The 25,661-nt window shown below is 36.9% G+C and overlaps 1 protein-coding gene across 2 annotated transcripts in view; it reads left to right on the forward strand.

Moving 5' to 3' along the window:
- The window catches only part of LOC105918743 (cadherin-22), a 278,331-nt gene that overhangs the window by 237,237 nt on the left and 15,433 nt on the right, over positions 1 to 25,661 (forward strand). For both annotated transcript variants that reach the window (XM_012853899.3, XM_036151556.1), the window contains exons 10-11: positions 3,622 to 3,743; positions 23,655 to 23,772. In XM_012853899.3, the coding sequence (XP_012709353.1) occupies positions 3,622 to 3,743; positions 23,655 to 23,772 (240 nt within the window). The remainder of the gene's footprint in view (positions 1 to 3,621; positions 3,744 to 23,654; positions 23,773 to 25,661) is intronic.

The following is a 25,661-nucleotide window of genomic DNA, read 5'->3' on the forward strand; positions in this document are numbered from 1 at the left end:
CACTAAGATAAAAAATCTCTGTCATTTTCTTAATCAGAGTTGTGCTCAGCAACTGTCGGGATCACTCTTAAACTAAGGCTCCTAGATAGCAATCTTTAGGCTAAGATAGGAGCTCTGTGATGATGCGTTCTGGCGAACCGTGATGTCTGTGCCATGAACAGTGGATTTACATATACCCCGTTTACACTACCCTTTTTTTAACCGAGCCGAGACCAGTCCGAACTCGGTAACCGAGATAACTCTAAAGTGTAAACGGTAAGCAACCTGAACTGAACCGAGCTAAACATAACCGGACCGCGCTAAATGTAGACCAGTACCAGGCGACCTGTTTTTTGTTTTTTTTTTTGTCCTGGATATCTGATAACGAAGAGCGCATGAGCAGACCGTGTCATGCCCTTACAGTCAGCTGACTGTCCACGGACTGACCACTCCCCCCCCCCACCCCCCCCTTTCTGGAGACATTCAATCTGCCTCAGACATGTGCTTTCTGATACTCGACCGTTAAATGTGATCTATTGCCCTGGCCTATTTCTTGGGAGTTTCCTGAAACAACATTGAGGCCCTGGGAAAGGTTTTTCAAAAACCCTATCTAGTCCACAAGGCTCTCATAAATTTCCTGTTCTGTCCTGCAGTTGGCACCCTTACTGAAGTCTGAATGTACCCATTGCATTCTACAGAAAACTCCCATCCCAGGTTACTGTGTTAAGGTTAATATCTGTATAACTTTAAAATACACTATTATCATATAAATGATTGTATATTTTCATAACAGGAGTGTTCAAAATTAGAAAATTTTACATTTGTCTTATGATTCATCATAAGTCTGACATAGGTTTCTGGTATTTGTACCCTAAACAGTGAACTCCATGCAGAAAAAGGATGAATGAATTCACACAAATATTTAGCACTCTTCACCTGCCTTAGCTAGGTGAAGAGACCCGATTTGGGCACAGTTGAGTACATTTGTATCTTCATTTTATGCTGCTGAAAAAGGTGACACTTTAAACCAAACAATTTCCTCCAGCAACATTGAACCATTTGGTCACAAGCTCCAAAACACCCCAGACACCTCCTCGCTTGCAAAGACAGAGATACCCGCTCACATCCTCTATCTGTCTTCTTGAACTAATGTCAGCATAATTCAGTGCCTGAGAGACGTTCCCACCGTAGATTCTCGACAGCTGCTCTGCAAAGATGCAGAGCATGCCAACAGGCTGCTGAAACCCTTGTATTTCTTCCTTTCTGAAGACAGATTTACAACAGTGCCACTTAGTCCACATAAATGAACCTGGCTTACAGATTTTCTTTTACTTCTTTTTTAAAATGGTAAATGGGTAATGTCTTGTTTCAGATTGTTTATTCTGCTTACAGCTCTAAAAGGTGTAACATTTGATAACTGCCTGTTTTTATTCTAACAACATTAATAGTGGCAGGTAAGAGAGAAAAAAGAGACATTTGGCACTCAAGCTTGAAAAGTATTTATGTTTTCATTGTCCTGACATAAGTTTGTAAGTAAAAATATTGTAATAATGTAACGTTTATGCCATTAGTCAAACCTCAAAGTCTAACTAAAAGTTAGAACGCTTATGTGAATTAGCATGTGAAAGCTTGAGAACCCCTCTCCTGCACACTGAAGCTAATTGTTTAATTATTTAACATATCACGCCTAGCGCTATCTTCAAATAGTCTATAGCATATTTATTTTTGTCTTGTTTTTCTGCTAACTACCAATTGCTTTTATGTTTGCATTTTTATTCAAGTACACAGTACATTTGTTGTACTTGACTCCCTACCAATGGTAAAAGAGTTTTAATTCATCCAATATAATACTTCTAGCTGCAGGAATTTGCGTGGATTATTTCCACCCCTCGGTAGACTGTTGCTGCATTTTCTGTGGGGTGCCACTCAAATCTGTTAACTGTGCGTTGTTAGCTGTGTATGCTGATTTATTCCTGGGCTGTGTATTCTAATTAACCAGGATACCCAGACCAACGCTGCAAGCAACCAGATTGTTCATTAAGCTCCCACATAATGTTCTCTGATTCTTTTTTATAAACTTGTGCTTTCACATAGACATGCACACAACACACACACATACACACACAGTGTGGCCCTCAGGCTTCCCTCTCTACTATACACATAGTGCTTTGTGAGCATGACGGAAACTACATCAAACATTATCATATGATTAAGCGTGTGGGTTAAGACTTAAAGAAACATTTAGCTAATTTGAAGTCAGTTTTTTGTGCTAATTATATATAATCTTCTTCACTCCTTTATTTACATTTTGTTCCATTAAGAAAAATGTCTTGGGAGGGTATTTTAGATGTATAATATCTGTCTTATTGAGTTCATTATGGTAAGCGCACTGAAGTTACTGAGAAATGTGCATTTTTACTTATTTTTTAGGGTGTGCTTACTGGCACTCAGGTTATTAACAGGTACAGGAGTCTCATCATCAGATGGCATGAACCCAGAGACAAAAAGGGTATTTTTGGTACGATTGTTATGCCAATCACCAGTGCCAGAAAAATGTTATTCATGTTGTAGTTTGATGGGCCATTGGATAAGCACTTTGGCACAATGCTAAATTGGCTGCCTGTATCCTTGTGGAAAATTGTGCACATCTGTGTATGATCTCACTGATTCTGAATTTTGCAAAGCCATCAGTAAATACCTCTATGGATGCTCTGTACTGCCTTATGTATAGACCATTCTTGAAAAAGGTAAGCCTGTTAGTAGCATTTTAGCAGCTGCAGTCCTCTGTCAATTTTGGCATGAGTGCAGTAAGCTAAAGTACAACAGTGTTCAGTGTGTTTTGGCAGAAATTTCAGCCACATAATTACCCCAACGTCAGAGGGGAATGGACTTCCAGTGTAAAAAAATATGCATTAGGTTACAAAGCATTAGGTGATAATAAAAATGGTGTGCTAACACTTTTATTGGTCACAAAAAAGCACTATTGTTCAGTGACTGACAAATGTCTGAAACCTCTTTGATTCTGTCTAAGAAACATAAATTCCAACAATGCTTACTTGTTACAAGGTGCCCACATGCCTGTCTCAATCTACCGCCTCGCCAACATTCCAAAAAAAAACAAAAAAAACAAAAAAAAACTTGATATGCCTGCATGTTTATTTGACGTTAACACGCGTTTTTTTGTTGTTGCTTTTGCGCGTGCATATAGTGAATGGCAGGTAAAAAACACATGGATACGCCCCCCCCCCTCGGGCCGCGCAAAAATTGTCGTTGCGTCTCCCCTCACCACACCCCCACCCCCACACCCCCCATCCCCCATCTCCGCCAGTCGGTCCGCGCAAAACTTGCCCCTCCCCCCACACTCCCCAAACTCACCGCCTCGCCTAACCAAATTCCTGCGGGAAACACTGTAATCTTTAATATCATGTATGTTTGTTTTTTTCCAGTTGGCATTACTTCCACTGCTGACTTAATTGTGTTACAATTGTGACATCATGTCATTAATCATTATGGTTATAGATATTTCGATAGGAATTGGCCCTGCTAGTTTTGCAGAGTATCTTGAGAGGACGTTTATTGTGAATTGGTGAAATACAGAATTACAAAACCTCTAAAATCTTTTTGTTTTGCTCTTATCTACAGATAACCACACAATGGTGTCCTTCTCAGCTGTTAGTATTCGGATCCTGGATGTTAATGACAATCCACCTGAACTGGCTACCCCATATGAAGCCTCTATATGTGAAGATGCTGAACCAGGGCAGGTATGTTTCTTATTTATTTAATTTATATACTGAAATGTCAAACATTGACATAATATCAGGAAAATTTATCAACTACCAAAGGTCAAGCAAAGCACAAAACACAGAATATAGAACAGCTTTGAAAGTTCATGACATGTTATTTTCACTTGTGAAATAAAACCAGAAATCTGGTGGCAATAACAGGTGGCAATAAGCAACTGCTCTCAAAAATCACCAAGACACTCCAGGCTTATGTGACATAAACAAACTACACCATGAACCTTTTTACAACCTTCTTATAACATAAATAATTCAAATTAAACTGAAAAACAAACTAATGCTTAATTGGAAAAAAAAAAAACAATAACCATATTGTGTAAGTTTGCATACTCTTAACTACTACTACAAAATATTAGTTTTGTACTTTAACAAAACTAATATTTTGTTAAAGTACATTTTAATAGAAAAATAACAGTTATCTTTGGTGAGAATCTTCATGTCTGGTTTCATAGGACCATACTAATTCACTAACAAGTTTGTGGAAAGTTTTTCCCAAGCTTGGTGTCTTATTAGGAAGAAATGGCTTTTGTCATCAACCATATTTCTTAGTTCAGACTTGTGAAGAATGGAAGAGGTAGTTTTACTTTTGTCCCTTTTCCATGTTGACACATTGATTAGATTTGGTACGGGTTGGCTTGTAGCAAGGTGGTGTTGAGAGTCTGACATGTAACGTTTTTCATTAGCTGCCAGGCTGTGAAAATGTGTGCACATATGTGTTGGACCATGGTACTGATTTGGGGGCTTCCATCTTCATTCAGTGTCTAATGATACTTGGTAGCTACTATGGTTGTTGTTGTTGTTTTGTTTTGTTTTTTTAAATATGGTGGGTGTGATTCCTTTTAGGAGTTGCGGTAGTTAAGTAAAGAGTAACTCCATCCTCTAGTGTATCAGTGACCAACCATCTTCTGACGTTGTGTCTTTGGGTCGACTCGCTGCACTTGAAACCACATTGAAGCAGGTAATAAAAATAGTAATTAGTCCACGTAACCATTACTAATGGAAAAGCCAAAAAAAGCATATTGACTCATTGTGAATCACTCTGGTATTAATGGAAAAACGTGCACAGTAGATCACTCTGGTATTAATGGCAAAACGTGCACAGTAGATCACAACTGGTAATAACCAGAAAATCTACCAACTTCATTATCATTTCTGTTGGCCGCATGGCAGCCTATCTAAATATTTTGTCTTTTATTCAATTTTTGTCAATTATCTAGTTTTTACAATGGGACCAGCCATGTTTCCATTCAATGTTCATGCAAATATGATGGAAACTTTTAAAACGTTGCAAAAAAAGAAATGCAAATTAGTCACATTTTCATCTACTGGTTTAAAGCAAATCAACCAGGCTACGCAAAATGTAGTTTGGTTATTTGACGTTACGTATATAGACTATATAGATTTGTTTATTTTGTACATGATACATTTCACATTAACGTTTTAAACCAGTCCTGCCCGATTTCAAGCCAAGCAGAGCCATGTCTATTTAATCAGGCTTTAAAATTAGATCAGAAATGGTCATGTTTATTTATTTCCTATATACCTTCAAGGAGGAGGCTTTAATGTTTATAAACAGTCCCTAATTTTTTAGAAATACTTTTGATTATACAGCATTTAAAATACACAAAATGCTGTTTAACTGTCTAGAAAACTTTGCTGACTCTCTCAGGAAAATGCTTCACTGTGCAGTCATGCTTAACTACACCCCCCAAGGTTGGTAGTGTTAAAAACTAGAGTCCTACCTTTTAAACAAGATACAGCATGTCACTCTCCCAGCTGTTTTAGTTTTGTAATCTCCGTGAACAACTGAACTGACAAAACTCTCCGTTCCTGCTGTTTTGTGCACCGTCACGAGCTGCAGCTGTGACAAATTAAAAATGTAACGTTCTGCAGCTGGGTTTTTTCTCCTTTCTCAATGTTGATCACCATAGAAATGCAGAGGATTGAGCAGATCATTCTGCTCAGTCATGATTTCTGGCTTCAGAATAAATAATTTCTCTTCATTTATTGATTTATACTGTGCACAATAATACATGTTGATGAAACACAGGACAATTTTAATACTAAAAGCTTTTTCATGTGCAGAAGAAGTCCTAAAATGGAAATCAGCACTTTTATTTGACTTGCTTCCTTTTTATGAGGTGAAAAATACATTTGGAACAATTTTGGCACGTTTGGATAAACTGTGCCAAAATCAGAGGTCCGCCTGTCACACTGCCTACTAAAACCTTTGTGGAACAACTATCCTCCAGCTGATTCAGTCCAGATGTGCTGCAGCTATTGTTAAGATGTGGATATAAAAGCCTGCAGCTTCTCCTATATTTTCATAAGGGGTTTCATGTAGTTTTATAGTGTTTATTTTGAAAAATATTGAAGTGAGGCTAAGCAAATTAGATATTTTTCCTTAGTTTAATTACCTATAAATCAGAAATAGAAACATTTGTAATAGTGGTTCTACTTAAAAAAGATTATTTAATGCTTTAGTGTCACACAAAAACAAAATTTTACATTTAGAATTTATACATTTGGAGCTTACAATACTTAATTTAATCAGATATGTATTTCAGGTGGAAGTTGCTCCTAAAACCATCTGGGCTTTAAGGGTTAAAGTTGGAAATATATGTAAAGGAATTATCGCTATCTCTTTAGTCTATATTAGAAACCTAGCATTTTGTGTGACTTACCCAGTGTAATCCTTTTGTAATTATTGAATCAGAAAGACCAGAAACCTGCAGATGTTCCTGTTTTATGAAGCTACCTAAGGTCTTAGGAGGTTATTGTACAACACTCAATGAGAGTTCTTAAAAGTAAAAGTAAATATGTCTTTGACTTCAGCATTTTACACAAAGGATATTTTTTTGGCATGTGAACAGGTGTGTATAGTATTCAATTCCAATAATCTCCACACAGAGAAAAACATTGTTTTGGGTTAAAAAATGCAGGTAAAATCAGTGACTTTTGTTGTAATTTTGGCATGTAAAACTGTTCAACTGTTTACATTTTAACCTTTATCTGTTAGAAGTCACACAAGGTATAATTGAGCCATTTACCCTTTACAGAGACAGACAGATATGCAAAAAGCACAAATTGTACTTCTTGCCGCAGCAGAAAGACTGCCAGTATGAATGCACATATTGAACTGTTTTGCACCAGTTGTGCAATGTGCATGTAGAGCTTGCTTCTGACTGCTGCAGAAAGGTAACAAAATTGTCAATTCTGTGAACATGGGGGCTCCATTCCATTCAATTTACTGTATATAAGTTATTATGGATAAACTTTCCACTTTCAATTCTAAATGTTTTTCCAGATGCTAGTAGTTAACACAGAATTTTATATTCAGGAACATATTAAAAAGTAAATGTATGTGGTTACGAATGTTATTATAGTGCATCCAATTGAAGATAACTTGGTGGCTGCATTCAAAGCTATTCAGTGGGTAATATTACCAACCTATTTCTCAGAAGTTTCAAGCTCTTTTTTTCTGCCTAACCAGAAACCAACTTTGCAAATGTCACATAGTTAGAATATTGAGTCCTAGAATACATTTAAAAAAATATTTAAGTTATTTCATGGGTTTTTGTCACACAAGAACAAGTAAGATGCTGATCTTTAAAGTCTGGGTTTTACATAACTGAAGGTTTAGGACTTCACATGCTTATTTTTTCAAGCTTTTGTGCAAGAGCATGATTTAGTATCACTTTTGTCTTTGTCAGAAATCTGGTTAAACCAAGTAAGATTAGAGAATGTACTTCTAAAGGTATATAACGCTTTTATACAATTTTGACCTTTAAAGCATTTTGAGAATACATTTGAAAAAAAAACACAACTTGAACCACTTTATTACAGAAGAAAAACTTCTCAATATTATTCTGTGACAAACATGTTACAGGAAAAAAATCATAACATTTAACAGTTTAATTCAACGATTCCATGATGAATGATTCAGTGATGAATCTCCTGTATGTTAGTTAATGTATGAAATAATTCTAGTCAAGGATTCATTTAGCTTATTCCTTTGTTTTTCCTATGTATGTCTGTAACATTTTTCTGTTCATGTAGTTATCAGTATGGCCATGCAATCATCTTCAGGAGTTTGCTGTTTAGAAAATATTCTCTAAAATAATATTCAAGTGGATATGAGAATTATCCAAAAAATATTACCTTGTGGCGAGGAAATGGTTTGATAAATGTGTGTTCTTTGGCAATGAAGTGGCCTCATATTAAATAAAACTAAATTCATCTGTTTATTTCCTACAGTTTAAAAAGGTAAACAAGTAGAAAACTGCAGGGGGTCGTAAAATTACAAAACTATGGACAAATTTAGCCTCGAGCATGATTATGAGCTTTTTTACCATGTACCAATCAAACAGTGGCAGCCTGTCAAGAAAATCAAGACAAAAGGTGCTGTTGCCTTCCAATCATATAAAGGTCCAGGTCCTTCATTTGATAACGATTAAAAAATGGACAAAGTAATTAGGGTGTTTTATTCACCTTACACCGCCAACAGGCCTTGGGCAGAGTTAGACCCAATTATCATGGGCAGAGCAAAGGAATAATTAAAACAGCAAGACTTTAAAGTGGGGCCCCCATGCTGGAAGCTGCATTTACATGTGTAATGAGGCTCTGGCCTCTCCTCCCATTGATCCATAGGCTCTTAACCACTTATAGCCCCCTTGTGCCTCTGCTATACTGCCAGTCTGAGCCTCAGCTGAGCATGGTCTTGTCTGATCTCTCCCACTCCCGGCTCCTTTTCCCATCTGCAAGAGCCCACATTAACCTTCAGCTCCTAATCACAACGAGATGATTAGTCTTCCAGCTAAAAAGAGAATTACAGTTTTTTTTCTCTCATTAGAGAGAAAGGCAGTAACATATTTCACGCTGTTATTATGAAGCAACAGTCCAAATAGTAAACTATAACATTAAATTAATTTATATCTACACTTCAACTGATACTTTGGTGTAAATGTTTATCAGTCCATCTACTGTTTGCATACATTTATCAACATCATATGTTAATTTGTGCTTTTTTAGTAACTGAGCAACCGGGTGAGAGGGAACTCAATTTCAGTAACTGAGTAAAATATAACCACATGGTAGCATTGTGCAGAAACACGTACACATAATAGATGCATTTATGAATAAAGTCAACATTTTGGAGATTTTCGAACTTTTTAAAGCTATTTTTTTTATTTTATTTCTTTACATATTGAACATGTTTAACAGTTTCCCCTGGCCTATTTGACTTTTTTTTCCAACTGTGAATCTTTTAGGACAACCTTTAGCTATTTTATGCAGAAATTAGTTGCAACATTTCCCAGTAAAGAAAGATGTGTGTCTGTATGTATGGTAAATGGCTTGTACTTGTATAGTGCTTTTAACTAGTCTTGACGACCTCCAAAGCACTTCTCACTACAGTCTTAGTCATTCACCCATTCACACACACATTCACACCCTGACGGTGGTGAGCTATGTAAGTAGCTACAGCTGCCCTGGGGCAGGCTGACAGAGGCGAGGCTGCCATACACCGGCACCACCGGGCACCTCTGACCACCGCCAGCAGGCAATGCGGGTGAAGTGTCTTGCCCAAGGACACAACGATAAAGACAGTCAGAGCAGGGGGAACCAGCAACCCGCAAGACAAACCCCCTAACCTCTGTGCCACCGTCGCTTGTATGTCTACATATGTGAGCATTCCGTGCAGTTACACACCTCATAGTACCTGGCTGCAATATAAAATGTCATGATGGACAGTTTACTATCAGATTTCAGACTCATCTTTATTCTGACAAATAAAACTGGCACTATGTAAATGGCAGCTTTATTGTATTGTATTCCTCAAATCTAAATACAGCTTGTTTATGGGAATAAATACCAAAAAGTCACCAGATTTAAAAGAAGTTGGCAAAGTCCATGTTCTATATGATGCTATTGATGGCATTATTTTTATTTTCAAGACTTGTTTTTTTTTTAAATTATATGAATGAGTATAAACTACTTAAGGTGGTGAACTATGAGCATTTGTTAACTCAGTTTTGACCCATGTGAACTGAAATTAGAACTAACTTGTTAGAATAAGGTGAGCTTGCGCAGCATGCTTGCATCTATGAAAAACGGTGTATATCATTGGTTGCTGAATGATGATTGCAAATGTTGCAGAATAGTATGAGTCACACAATATTTATAAATGGCCAGTGTCGGCGTGGATATTTTATTTTCATTGTTTTTTTACGCAGCTTAAACTATGAGCTAGTTTCTGTACTTAACAGATGCACCAGAACATATGACACTGTTAATGTTGAAAAGGCACCTAAAGCCATGACCTTAAAATGCAAAGAAGCAGAGGGAAGAGATATATATTTTTCATACTCATATTCATTCATTTAAAAAATATCTTTCAACGAGGCTTGTTTGTCAAACTAAAAGTACCTTATGAAAATAACATCCTTTTAGCAGCTAAAATACTTTTCCTCAAGCCCTACATTTTAAAGATATCTTTTTTATATTATTATAATATTCCAAGTTTCAGTGTTGCGTTTTCATTAGCCATAAATTGACAGAAACAGAAATATCAGTATGCATGAAGTTAATCTATATAATGTGTTTCAGTTCATAAATTTAGTTACTCAAATAAATTAGCTTTTCAATGATATTCTGATTTATTGAACATCATTGTGTGTTAGTCAACTTACGTAGTTTAATTCATTATATTCTAACATTGTCTATAGTCATTTCATGTAAAATAAACACACTGCACATTAGGACACGTCTCGCCCCTGTTATTGCAAACAAATGTATAATGTATAGTGCTGATGTATGAAAAAGGAACTACCATCATTCCACATGTCATTGTATCAAATTATTGATTATTTTATGTATTGAAAAAAAGAGTCTGTGGGATTTAACTGAACCACCAGATTATTTTATCTGAAATAAATGTGACGCACTTGCTTTTATGTTACTCTTTTTACCTGTAATTTAGATCTCAAAATGCTAAGGTTGTATTGAACTAATGGGTTGCTGTCTGATATGCTGTAGCTCTTTGATGTCTACAGTTTACAAAGACGCAGTTGTTTATTCAGTAAAATAAGATAGCAAATGTATATCCTCAGGGTATGCGCATCAGCAGACGGATTTTGTTTCTGTAAAATGAGATTCATTTTGTTTCCTTTCCTTTTTACCTTGTTGATCAATTTGGAAGCTTAGACAAACCAGCATCTCTCTGAAATAGGCATAATTAAGTCAAATTTACTTTTTCCTGAAATTAGCAGATGTTGGTGTCCTTCCCTCCTATGCATTTCCCTCTGGACTAAAAGAAAGTTCATGTTAGACAGTCGCCCACTGTGTCTGAGTTAGGAATGGGTTATTGTTACTTCATTCACTGCAGGCCCTTTTCAGATTAATTACACCACACAAGCCACCTGGTATTGTCTAAACTGACTAACATTAATTGCCCAGTTTAGGAGGCAAAACTTTCAGCAGAAGGCCTGAACCTTCTGTGGATTGTTTTGTTTGATGGTCCCATTTCTTATTGGCTGAAACCCAGTTTTAGCCACAACTATAGTACATAATAGATAGCCTGACTTCATTATCGGCTAATTATAAGTAGACTGTAATTATTTTTTTATATAGACAGTCCAACTTGGCTGTCCGTAGAACAACAGGACAGATACCATCTATACTTGTATTGTATTTGTTTACCCCATGTTGGATTTTAATGCCTGTCTCTGCAGAGACATGGTACAGTATAATAAAAGGCTTGCTTGAACAGACGTACTCACTCAGCCTTTGCTGTCACACTCTGGATATGCCAGATCAAACCCTGGTTTACTAGCTAAAGAGGGTTTTTCCACTGCAGCCTGTTCTGTGCTGTCCTATCTCTCAGTTTTATTCACAAAGTGTTGGATTTCTGGCTTAGCTCTTGCTTTTAGTGGAGCCACAAAGAAAATCAGATTTACCTAAACCTTTTAACTGCGGCTGTGTTTGATCCTATTTGAGGGCTGGCAACACAATCATTTTTGTGTTTAGAGGGAAAATACACAAGGAGAGAGAAAGGAGGAGCAAAATAATAACTCAAATGACATGGGTTAAACATGTTTTTTTTTTTTGGTGCAACCTGAGGCCTTTGACCACAAGTAGTGTTTTACTTATGTTGGAATTAATATATTTAAAGCAATAGTATTATTTTCTTTCAGCCTCAAAGTTTGTTTATGATAAGAAATTAATCAGGTATTGCCCTAAACATAATGATCCATTGTATATGAGGTTTCATTTCTGAATAAAAAATTAAAAGCATCATCTTCTCTTTGTTTATTTACTGCCCAGAAACAATTGGGGTATAAATTTGACTATACTGGCTTGCAAAGGCACCACTTAGATCTTTGTAACTTTTTTTCTTGCATCAGTCTTATTCTGTATGTTGGTTAAATGTATTCTGTTTTACTTGTAAATAATTGCACCTTGACATGGGCAATAACATTTTCTGTTGGGACTTTTTTCCCTTGCTGTTCATCATACTTTTTGAAGGCTTGCCTTTTTAGTTAATGTTTTAGTAAACATTTTAGAGTTTCCCTTATTAGGTTATTCTTTAACTTCCCAGTTTGCTGTTGTTTTTTTATTGTTTTTTTCTTTCTATTTCATATTTTCTTTGGATGTTCTGGTTCATTTTCATTATTAGTTTGTTCTTATGTTTCCCAATCTTTCACCGTTCACCTGTCTCCCCACTGTCTAAATTCTTGTTGGTCTCTGTCTCATTGCTGTTTTTTTTTTTTCTTTTTCTGTTCATCTCTCACTTGTGCAAGTCAAGCCTGTTTTTTTCCCCCCATTGCATGTTTTACTAATTTCAGCCCTGTATTGTCTTTTTTATTTTTTGGAAAATGTTCAACTTGCCGTGCTGCCCTGATGCCAGATTTCTAGAATATTTGCCAACAATTCATAATTTTCAGTTCTTTGTATTTACTTTGTTAAATAATTTAACAGCTGTTTTAAATCACTAACCAGGGTCAGGCTCACAGAGATTTTGTTTTTGATCGCTGATGATATTACTCAGTAGCAAAAAGAACAGCAACTATTAAACGTTCAATGCTGAGTGGAATATATTGTAAGCATAGGGATATAGTTGCTTTTCATTGCCACTAGTATAACCCTTTGGTATATAGTACAAGTACACCTAAAGTCAGAAATAAAAAAACACAAATCTTTCTGACCATATTCTAAGTAATGTGAAATAATATTTGCCTTAACTGCAAAATTAGATTTTTGCTTAAATTTCCTCTAGATCTCTAAAGTTTTATCTATTTTAAATGTGAATTCAAATTTGCATGATCAACCCATTCCTGATCTTGTGGTATTTGCCTGACAAAATGCAGAGGGACAAATATCATATATACTGCAGCCATGTGTACAAAAAAGAGCTGTTTGTACTAAGCATGGCCTTTGGTAACAGTGGCCTGTCAACTTTACCTTGTCAACTATGAGCTGATGGATTGGGTCACTGCGACAGATCACCTCAGTTTAGCCACAGCACTTCCACCCTCCAACCCCTAAGAGACACAGCTAAATGTTAAGACACACACACACACACACACACACAAACACACACTCTGATGCACATGCATGCAATGCTTGCTCACGTTGCATACAGGGAGAAGTGATAGAAAAATAACAAATTAACCAATCAGACAACAAATCGGCAGACAATTTTCCATGTGTAGGAGATTGTGTGAGTCATATGTAACACTCACCAAATGCCTCCTCTTTTTGCACACGTGCATGGATATATAATGTAATTTTAATGGGAGCAATAGGCAAAATTTTACCACTATGTTGGCTGTTGAACACTGTCTGTAGATCAAAACAAGATGTGCCGCAAGCCGCGCCTCTCTCTACCTCCCAAATCTAAGCACCAGGCTAGTTATCACTTTGAAGTTTACATTTTTATTAAAAAAAAACAAAGGAAAGTGCTGAATGTACGTGAATCACATTGGGCAGCTCACAAGCCCACTGGGCTGCATTAACCAATGCTAACTATGTCAGCTGGGCTACCAGGTACTCACCTCACATAACAAAAACACCTGGCCCGTTGCTGGTCAAACTCCAACAATTAACCCAATTGTACCATTACACTGAATCGAATCAACATAGCAACACAAGTCTAACAAGACAAAAAATAGGCATGTGATTGCTGTTACTATATGCTGTTACTCCCCTGTCCAGAGGAGAAACCCTAGCTCTGACTCAACCTGCAGCTGCTTCTGGAAACACAAGGCCAATGTCATTTGTCCCTTTCCTTATCTGACAACTTCTTTGCGAAAGACCACTGTTTTTTGTGGTAAGAAAGGGTCCTGATCATCTGCTGGTGAGCGGGGAGCTGGCATTTTATGGGGAGGAAGGTGCTATGCCCTGAGTGGCAGCTATTCACGCGTGGCAGTCCCGGCTTTATAAAGACACTGGAGAACAACACCGAGAGAAGGTGTGTGACATCATAACATATTCCACCTAAATAGATACCTTTAGTTCTTCAGAAAACATTTTTTGTTCTTTCCAAAATAATGAAATACTGCCTATTGCTCCTTTATATAACATTTAATAGTGCTTAAATCATTTTGTTTATAAAATAAAAATAAAAGTTTGATGCAAAAAGTGTTTTTTTTAGGTCAAAAAAACTACTTATTGACTGAATCAGTTCAACCTGGAGATACTCACACAGACATAAGAGGTAATTAGGAAGATTTATTGACGTGAAAACTGCAAATGTCTATGAGCTTGGATGTACATTTTACGATTAGGATTAGTGAAGTCTTCCCCCTGGGTCCTGACACTGGTGGTGCAGGCCAGTGGAGAGAAGGAAGCCAGCTAGAGCCTGCGAGTGCGAAGGAGGACATGGGGCGAAGGGGGGTTGAAGCTCAGCTGAAGAGCAGGAGAATCCATTGATGGATTGCATAAATACCATTGACATAAACAAACAGAAAACATAAAAAAACATTATGGATAATAGCATGCTAGTATGGCAACACTGACAAGGTGTGATCACACGTTTTGGCTTAAAGTTATTTGTGTTTGGGCTCTGTAGTAACAATTATCTATAAAGATTAATCTCAAAAACAATATTCTACTTCACTTGCGCTGATGTTATCCAGCACTATCTAATCATATGACACCGTCATTAAACACTGCTGCCCTCTGCTTTCATCCCTTTGCAGTGCCAAACACTCAAGGAAGAGGGTGTGTGAGCTTATAGATTATTCTGGTTTATATATATATATATATATATATATATATATATATATATATATATATAGATAGATAGATAGATAGATAGATAGATAATGATGTCACACTTCCTAGGTTCTTTATCCAAAGCTTTGTGGCTGCCTTGGCTTTTCTTCCAGCTTAGTTCTTGTGTATGCCCTGCAAAGAGTTTGCCCTCCCTTGCTTTTTTAAAGAGACTAAAAGCATGAACGCCCACATTGCTCCTTAGAAGCACAAAATGTTCTCATTCCCATTACATCGGAAATGCGATTTTTTTAAACACCCCTAGCAGCTTTCATATATGCAAAAGGTGTCATTTGGTTTCTTTGCCATAACTCTAGAGACAGTAATATTCAATGCTGGGAGCAAATGTTACTTTGATAAGTGTAACATTTCCTTTCAGAAGTAAAAATGGAGGTGATGGAACAAGCAGCAAATGTTTTGGAATCATAGATTAATCTACCACATCATTGTTTATTTGTCCAGGTTCTGGTTTGTGTCTTTTGTGAATATGGGGTTAAAAAGTATTTTATTTTATCCCCTAAATAATTTTAGAGGTAATTAGTATTTTTGAAGAGGGTTTGTGGAAGTAATTTCTGATTGTTTCTTACCAACAAAACTTAAGAATATCATGGTTGAATATCATGGTTTAGAGAATTGAGTAGGACTTCTGTAAAGCAAGCCAACAATCCACAGATATGAAAATGGTGACAGATGGACAGCATAACCTGCAGATGCGTCACTGTATCCTCACAGCTTTGTAAAATATTTGTTTGCACTCAAAGATAACATGGCTTGGATGGTGACAGTTTGGCACATATGCCTCAGGTGTTTCATAATTTCTTTAAGTTTAATGTTCCAGAGGGCTTTATATTCCTTTTCTGTAGAAACAAAATTAACTGGCAGTCAATGATGTCTTTCAGCACTCAAACTATTTCCGCCCACAAGTGTTGTGCAACATTTTCTGCCACATTTCCAAACCCAAGGTTTTTTTCTCTTTTCACCACCAAAGATATATTTCTCTTCTATGTACCATCAAGCTTAAACATATTTATACTGCTGGCAGAAAAAAAAGTAGGCTAATTCATCTGTTTTATATTACTTTTATTAAAAAAAATTACAGGTCCGAAATGATTTATACTTCTGTCAATAATCAATGTTTTATTAATTTTTTTATTGGCACAATAGTAATTTAACTCGTCTTGCAATTCCCACTGGTATTTTGCTGATCTTCAAGTCTAATCTTTAGTTCCCTCCGCAGATTCTGTCTGATTCAAATTAAGACATTGCTGGGTCACTCCAAAATATTGATATTCCTATCAAGAGAAATACTGTATGCTGGTAAAATGAAAAGCTCATTTTGTACCAACACCTGCCAGGGTTAGAAATATTTTTTGGGCTTAGTCGTATATCAATGTGATTGTAGCAGTTTTTTTTTTCTTTCTAAAAGCCTCTTCACTTTGCAATAACTGTACACATACAAACAGGCATACAAACAGTAGGTTTGTGTCAATGTGGTGCTATGTATGCTGAGATACCAGAAAAAAAACACAATCAGATGCAGTGTAGGTAAGAAGTTTTGCAATAAAGAGTTATATACCTTATCACGTAATGCGATAAACAACAACAGATGGAGATGCAGCAATATATTGAGGATTTCTTCCAGAAAGAATGCTCTTCAGTTAAAAGTATCTTACACACAGAGATGGACACAATAGTCCATCCATCCACTTTCTGACCCGCTTAATCCCTCATGGGGTTGTTGCTGGTGCCTATCTCCAGCATTCAAAGGGCGAGAGGCGGGGTACACCCTGGACAGGTCGCCAGTCTGTCGCAGGGCAACACAAAGACAGACAGCACAAACAACCATTCACACACACACTCACACCTAAGGACAATTTAGAGAGGCCAATTAGCCTAACAGTCATGTTTTTGGACTGTGGGAGGAAGCCGGAGTACCCGGAGAGAACCTACGCATGCACAGGGAGAACATGCAAACTCCACGCAGAAAGGCCCAGAACCTTCTTGCTGCAAAACAACAGTGTTACCCACTGCACCACTGTGCAGCCTATAGAAATAGACAATAGAAACTGCATAAATCCTCCAACTACCTCTTTGTATGATATATTCTTAACTGAGTTCCAAAGATCTAAGTAACACATGCAACATCTGCAGTGCATCTCATTTTATGGTGTTGTCAGTTGTATTGTTTGTATGAATAATGCCAAGCAAATTTTAATGTCTTACCATTGGGTATAAACAAGACTAGGAAACATAATTTGGACATTGGCAACTGGTATATTTATTCTTATTATAGTGAATCTTCTGTGTACCCCGCAGCCATGAAAAAAAAAATATATATATGGGGGAAAACAAGCAATTTAATTATCTGAAGGGCACAATAAATCAGGATTTTCACCCCTCAAAGTAATGGAAAGATTCAGCTTTCAGTGATGAGCCTCCCCAGCACATTTTAGGTTGTTTCATGTTTATATATTTATTTTTTCAGGTATTCATTAGCTTTCCGGTTTGCTGATTTTGACTGTGAACGAGAAAGGCATCTCCTTCTCACAACCTTCACCTTTCAGAAACGTCTAGTGCAAATGGGCTCCACTTTTGGGAAAATCTCCCCTTCTAGCTTTACAAAGATGCAAGAGATTTAAAGGGGTCAAGAAAGGGTATTGCAAGATAGCAATCTAATTAGGTGATTTTTGCTAGAGGGAACTTCGCTTGGCACTCTATAAACTCCCACACAGTCACTTTCCTTTGCGCTCGTTTTTCTCTGTCTCAGCGCTCAGTTTTCACACACCCTGAGAGTCCCCCGCAGAGGGCACCGTAACAGAGAGCAGATCATGGTTCTCTTACAACAGCTCCACTGGTATTCACATTCTTTAAAAAAAGTAGAGTCCCTCCTCAGTTGATAACTTTTTTGCTTACACAATTTTTTTTCCTCTTTCCTCATTATTGTTTTACTTTAACACTGAAAAAACAATACCTGCCAATGACAGGGCTTCAAAGACTGTTATGAAGAAAAGATCAGTCCAGGTTTCGCATATTTCACAGCCCACTCAAGAGAATGTCTTAGACTTATTTGTGGTTGACTAGATGTGTACGTTATTTTGCTTTATGTTTTTGTGTGTCTTGCGGTATGAGTGTAGATACACATAGGTGTTGGATGAATTTTCAAAGACCAGACATGTGGGGAAGACTAATTTTGTTTGACAAAACAATCCGGTTGTCCTTGTTAAGAATTACTTTGTCTTTTTCCATTTCCTTCTTTTTAAAAGTTTATATGGTTTGTTTTGTTGATACCTTGACTTATCTATTATTTTATATCACATTTTTTGGACAAGTTTGTGAACTGTGATAAATATGACATCTATTGATGTTATTTATCTAAGAGAAAAAATGGTAAGGGATATTTATGATAAACAAAGCCAATCTCCTTGCTCATATAAGCAAGGAGATTAACCCCTACAAAATGAAACATGCTGTTTGTGGAATAATGGATATATGGTAATTCTCTTGGCAATTCCAGGATTTATCTATTTGGATGTGAATTTAGGATATGCTGACATCTACCTCAGGTCTTAGATCATGGGCACATGTGTATGTCAGTGTGGACCTATGTGTAGCAGAAAAATCCAAGCTGTGTGACAGATTTAGGACTCAGACTAGTACAAAATTGTGTCTTATAGTCTTACAGTGTCTTTAGAAAGCTGAGACTAAGCTGAGGATTTCTCAGTGGGATAGCTGTTGTACTTCTGGTGTGTGTGTGTATGTGTGTGTGTGTGTGTGTGTGTGTGTGTGTGTGTGTGTGTGTGTGTGTGTGTGTGTGTGTGAGATTATTTTCTGAACATCTGCACAGAGCATTTATTAGCCTCGTCGTAAGATCATGACCAGAAAGCAACAGGAAATGGCCAGCCTACACACTGTTTTATAAATCACACTCATAAATGTAACTCAGTTTTTGATAAGTGAGTGCTATTGAGGGCAGGGTTCCTGTTACATTTTTTTAAAAAAAACTGTAGATGCTAGTGCTGCTCATGCTGGGCAATAATAAGATGTTGGCAGCCATGATTAGATCCAAAGTTATTCAGGAATTTTTTCTCAGAGTTTATTTCTCCTAAAGTTTTGTGGAGGGATTTATACAACTTATTAATAACTATACCTGTTGCAAATTTCTCCTCTCCAAGAACTCTTTTAAATGATGAAAACAACATTTTATTCATCTTTCTTTTTCATTCATGACTGTGTTCTTTCTGCTGCTCACACAATCAGGGACTGCCAGCTGGAGAAGAATCAACATTATCCAGGTTTTCTCTCATTAAGGGGTAGGAATCCGGGACGAAGCAGCACCTGTTGAAGTGACATTCCTCACATGCATGACTTTTTTGTGCAGAGACTCATTTTATATAATGACTGGATTCATTTCACTCCTACTGGTCCAACAATGTAGGGCATGATTAGCAGTGATGGTGAGTAGAAATAGAAAAGCCATGGTCTAAAAAGTTAAAGCTTTTTTCAAGTGAAAACCCAGAAATTATGGTTGAGGTGAATGCACATAGATATCACTGCTGAAACTGAGCTGTCCACCAGGTCTAGCTGTTTTAAATTGTTTGAAAGCCCTGTATATTGTGTGTGTTACTACATTCAGTGGTTTAAGTGGTGCCTGCATTTGATAAAACCTTTTAGAGACTTGGGAAGAAAGATAATTGAAAAAAAATATGTGAAAGCAACAAAAATAAACAAAAAGGGTTATGTCAAAAACACTTGCATTTTTTAAGGGAAACCTTGGTGACTGCCACCGGCAAGAAGGATACTGTAAAGTGCAACATCAATAAACAATAAAGCAGTGAGCCACCATTATGTGCTTTATTGATATCACTCCCTTACTTTTGTAGGAAATTAATATTTCCTGCAAAGGACTTGCATTTATGTCAGAAAAAAAACATATGGAAATGCTGCTTTCATCTAGATCAAAACATGTTATATATCCCAGTGGCGTTAAACGTAACAGATATAAGAGTTACTGTTACTCCAATTTAATTAATGCTAACAGTGAGGGGTATTGCTAATAAATGATGAATTATTGGATCAAAACAGCAGGAGAAATCATAAATAAAGTTAAAACCCATCCCTTTTGACACCCATTGCAACGTTAGAATGAATATTGCAGTATATAAAAATGCTGGAGCTGCTGTCAGGATGTTCAAAGTAATAAATGTAATAGAATAGTCAATTTTCTGGTGCACTGTGTGGGGGTAAACAACCCACTATCACCTATACATTAATTGAACAGAATATCTGCTTATGGATGGAACATATTGCATGTGTTTGAATTTCAACATTATATTGGAACACTACAGTACAAATTGAAGTTATCACACTCTTTAACTTTTGGTATATTTGGAGTAAGATTCAAAATGTTCCGGCTCCAATGTTAAGGGAAAGATTGGCAATTTGCCCTTTTAAGAAAAGTCCAGAACATATGTCCAGTCCAAAGTTGTCTAAAGTCCCTCTAACAGGCAATAACAGAAGGGCTAGCAGTCCCTGATAGAGCAGCTGAGGATGCACATGTAGATTTCTTGTGTCTCTGCAATCCTCAAATTCATATTCGCAGTGCACCATTAAGAAGCTGTATCCTTTACCCTAAAGTCATGCCGCAGAATTTGTAATTACAAACTAAGCCACATTATTCCAATGAGCCTCCTTGAGCCATGGGTATGACTAAGCCTGCTGTGTGTCTGTGATGCAGAGTCAGCGCTCAGAAGTCATTTATTGTAAAGGTACAACTGCGTCCCGGAAGTGCAACTGTCATTAGCTCAGACCCAGTAATACCTAGGCTGCACTCATTCTCATAATTCAGATGATGTACAAGCCACAAAGAGGGCTGACACTTAAAAGCAAACAAGATTTTGAACGCATCACTGCAAATTATATTTTTGGCCTTAACAAGCCCATAGGTAACAGTTAAATTTTTAGGAATTTGTTTAGAGAAATAATGATAGGCACATTTTTTAACAAGAGGTTAAGATAGAAAACACATGCTTCTGCTGGGATATACAGTATGTGAAAAAAAACAGGCGTCAAACTTAAATGTTTGGAAACCGGGTATGTCAAATTAAAGAGTAATGTAGTTAAGGGCAATCAAAACCTTCAGTGAGTATAATGATCAGGATGATCTTCATGAATTATACAACTACCCTAAGAAAAATTTAAAAGGTCTTATCAGAACTTAACTTTAATTTTCCGAATAAACAATTTTCTGTTGTTTAGTCTGTCTGTCGGTTTTCTATAAGATTATTTTTACAAGTAGCGATTTTCTTTGTATGATATTTGACTAGAGCTTTCGTAATGACATAATCATGTTGTTCCCTCATTTTCCTTCTGTTCTGGTTTTAGAAAAGAAAACAGAACAGAACATCTCTTTTCAGAACAATCAAACCATAAAAGCGAAATTGCAGCAGAAAATCAAACAGTGCATTTATACATTGAAATGCAAACCATCTGCGTTCTCTCAGTAAAAAGACTTCAAATGGATACAAGTAAAATAAACACTGGTGAAGGGTTCAGATAAGAAAACAAATACATCTAACACTGTTTTGTTCTGCATCTATAAGCAGATTTTCTTATGTACATAATAACTGAGTAACAGCTTTATGTATCACAAGTCTTCTCTCATAACATGTTTTGTAAGACCAGACAAAATAACTACGCCCACTGCACACCAACTTTAAACTCCTAGGCTAGTGCTTTACTTAATAAAACTGGGTTGTTTCATGTGTCTCTACATGAATTTGAACAAGTTCACCTTAATGCTGTGCCGTATTTTTGACTTATACATTGGAATACACTCACCACAAGATTAAATGTTTGTTTTCTTAACAATAATAGCATTTAGTGGTTGCAATAAATGTAAACATATGTTTTTATAGGGTATACAAAAATTCAATTTTTTTTGCTAACAGATTGAATTCGAATTGATCTGGTCTCCAATAATTAAATACATAGCAAAAATGGACTTTGTAGCCTGGACGTCGGGGCACATGTTGTGTGTGGGCGATGGCATCGAGGGAGGTGTTGTCTTTGGGCAGAGTGGGCATGTGGGTGCTGCTCGGGGTGGTGGTGCCGGATCAGAGTGGGGGTTGGTGTCGGAAGGCGGTGACAACTGGGCTAGAGGTGGGCCGTGGATTGCTGGGCCCTCTTGCTTAGCTGCTCTTGGCGGGTCCCTGTGGGTTGGAGATAGAAAAAACAACAACAAAGTATAAAAACAGATTGTTTTTTTTTTTTCATTGTATTCTCCCAGAACTTCAAAAACATAAGTAAGCAATTTATGTGTCAAGAATACGAGATGAAACTAAGTTCTCCTATCTGGTAGAATCAATATCTTTTTTTTTTCTTTTTTTAAACTCAGATCAGACAAAACTTTAGATGAGGCCAAACTAAGAATCCCTTTATAATTTTGTTTTCTTAAAAAAAAGTTATGTTTCTGCAAACTACAAATTGTGTTTTCAAAGAATTTATCTTGAACAAGGCCATATACTGTGGGTTTACCTAATGCCAAAAAGCATTTAAGTTTTATTTTACAGTGTAAATATTGTCCAGGTCAGGTTTGAACAGTCTAAATCTTTTATATTAAGATCTTCTGTAGAGATAATCAAAAGCAGTCCAGACCTGTTTAAAGAAAATTTAATTTGCTTTTCTTTGGTATATAAAAACAAAACCTTTAGAGAAAAAAAATCAATTGGGTAATGTATGATCAAATATTTCAAGTGAATAATATTGAGAAGATATTTGAATCATAAGCTAATATTAATACTTGAGAAAATAGGACATTTAGAACAATTTAACTGTTGAGAGTTTAGTCTAACATTAAGCTACTCTGAACTACCTTGGATATAAGTATGCAGTAAAAGGAAATGAAAGTAATTGAAATATTAAGAAAATTGTGTGGTGGAAAAGGAAACAGAGCAGACAGATGTGATTGGTAAATATAATTCATCAGCTTGCGGTTTGATTCTGGTTGCAGAGTAATGGCTTGAGAGGAAGGCAAGCTGCCCCTGAAAGCCTTGCACCAAGGTGTAAACATCTCCAGGGGATGTTTGATGTCTGTTCAGCTTACATTGAATCCTACCTCATCTCATTGTTTTCTCAAAATTAAATTTTTTGTTGTGTGTTGCTGTGAATAAGTATTATTACATTACACACAACAATAGTGCATTTTTTTCTGTTCTGGTTATCTCCATCGGGACCTTTCTTCTTCTCAGAGCAAATGTGCCAACCTCACAGACAATGCGTCCTTTTATGTTCAGAACAGACATTTATGATAGTTTTGTATTTCCATCACTAGGACATTTTTCATAATGCTGTGTCAACTCTCAGGAAAAATACATTTTAATCTTTTTGTGACTGTGGCCCCTTTGAACTACTGTTTCACAGAAAACCTTTTCAGTCTGTTGCATCTCACTCCATCTCCTTCCCTCCCTGGTGAAAAAGGAACTTGAAATGCAAAGTGATTTTAAATGCATTTCTTTGTTTCCACTGAGTAGATCTGAGTTGAAAATATAACCTTTCTTTCTTGTCCCCTTATGTCTTTTTTCCACTCTGTTTCTCTGCCCTTAGTTAATTCACACCATCAGTGTGGTGGATAGAGATGAACCACAATCTGGACACCGCTTTTCCATCAGACTACTATCTGAAGCTGCCAGCAGTCGTTACTTCACTCTATGGGATGTCAAAGGTAGACTATATCATCTAATTTTTTGAAACCTACTACAGGTGTTAAAATGATTACAGCCTCAATTAGTAACAATAAATACTGAGAAAAGGAGTAACATATTTGGTTTGTGTGGATCCATTCAAAATATGTACAAGGTCAATCAAATGAGAGGAGAGAAATTCCAGACTATATACAGTATTTCTACATTTACTCATGTGAACTGCATGTTTGTCTATGTGTAGCACCCTATCACCAAAGCAAATTCCTTGTACGTGTAAAATACTTCCTGACAGTAAAGTTAATTCTGACTCTGATTCAGATTCTGAAATGTTGAGGGTCCAGGTGGATGAGATGAAAAAGGGATGGACCCTATTTGAAAACTTTCAAATCTGCTTACTTCCTGGAAGATATTGTTAAAATCAATACCATGGGATGATAATAAAATTGTCAGATTTTTAAAACTCTTCATGAATTTCACTATAAATGTAATCTATAAATGTAAGTAGACTAGTTCAAGATAAGGATTGTGCAATAAAGGCAGATTTGATGCAATCTGCCAGGTTTTCTTGAATAGATTTTGGGGAGTTGAGAATCAATTTCTAAAGTTCAAAAAAGCCCGCAAAACACTCCTTTTTATTGATAGAACAAAGGCTTCATAAATCATCTGAACTCTTCGGTGTATTGACAAGTTCAGGTTTGAATATTCAGTTTTAGGTTCCCTAAAACCGATTTAAATAGCCATTTAATTTTGCGCCAACAGGATGCTATGAAGCAGATGCCACCATCATTAGAAGCTAACAGTCAGTTGCACAATTCTCACAGCCCTTACAAATCAGCCCGACTTTTCCCGTCAATCTGTCACTGTTTATTTTCTCTTCCAAGCACCCAAATTGCTGCCAGACAAATTCTTTAAAAGTGGTGGTAACACTTGGTTATTTAACCAGGTGCTTATCAGATGACTCCATGGGCTCCATCTGAATACCCTTAATAATAGCTTCTAACTCCTGCATCTAGCTGCTTTTCCTTGACCCCCCAGGGGGTGAACAGAAAGAACACTATTGTGGAGAAAAAAAGGAGCTTCAGAAAGCTGATTTTGTACAGCCTTTAACGGAAACACACAAGGATGATGCGAGTCAAATCTGGGTCTACAACCCTCCGAAAATGAACTACAAAGTGCAAGCTCTCTTCTTTCTGGACATTTTTGTTGATTTCCATGAGGGGGTTGTGCTGATACATCATGTCATGTAAAGGATTGTGGGATACCTCAACGCTTCTTAGTGCCGATAAGGGACGTTGCATGATCCCTAGGCATAACTAGCCCCGGGAGCCATTGGACTGTGTTACAAATGACTGAATGGATTTAAACTGAACTTGGATGGTAATTATGGGGTATGGACTGCATTGAGATAATATTTGTGCTAAAATTGTGTCATATAAATAAACTAAATGTAACAGAATTGAGTTTATTGAAGTTCTGTGTAAACATCTTTTGCTAGAATATTAGTAGTTAAAGGTATACTATGCAACCGGGGTTGATTTTCCAGCGAGGCTCCCCCCAGAGGGCGAAAGTAAAAGTGCACGGTCGTAAAGATGCTCAGCTGTTCTGGTTTCCCCGTCAAGCCAGGCGCGGTTGTTTTGAGCTTAGCAGACAGGCGAACGCAACGAAAAGTGGAAAAAACGGCAGTACAAACAATGACTAACACAGTGAAGGTATGAACATCAAGCTTCCCGCAGCGCTATCTTGGCGAGGCGGCGCCAAGCCACGGCGGCGGCCGCCTCGACAGTTTTATTATTATTATTATTATTATTATTATTATTATTATTATTATTATTATTATTATTTTTTTTTTATGTTGGCGAGATGCTACCGCCACCGCCTCGCCAAGCCGCAGCCGCCGCCTCGCCGCGGC

This window comes from Fundulus heteroclitus, chromosome 20 (genome assembly GCF_011125445.2).
Source record: "Fundulus heteroclitus isolate FHET01 chromosome 20, MU-UCD_Fhet_4.1, whole genome shotgun sequence".
In the NCBI taxonomy this organism is placed as follows: Eukaryota; Metazoa; Chordata; class Actinopteri; order Cyprinodontiformes; family Fundulidae; genus Fundulus; species Fundulus heteroclitus.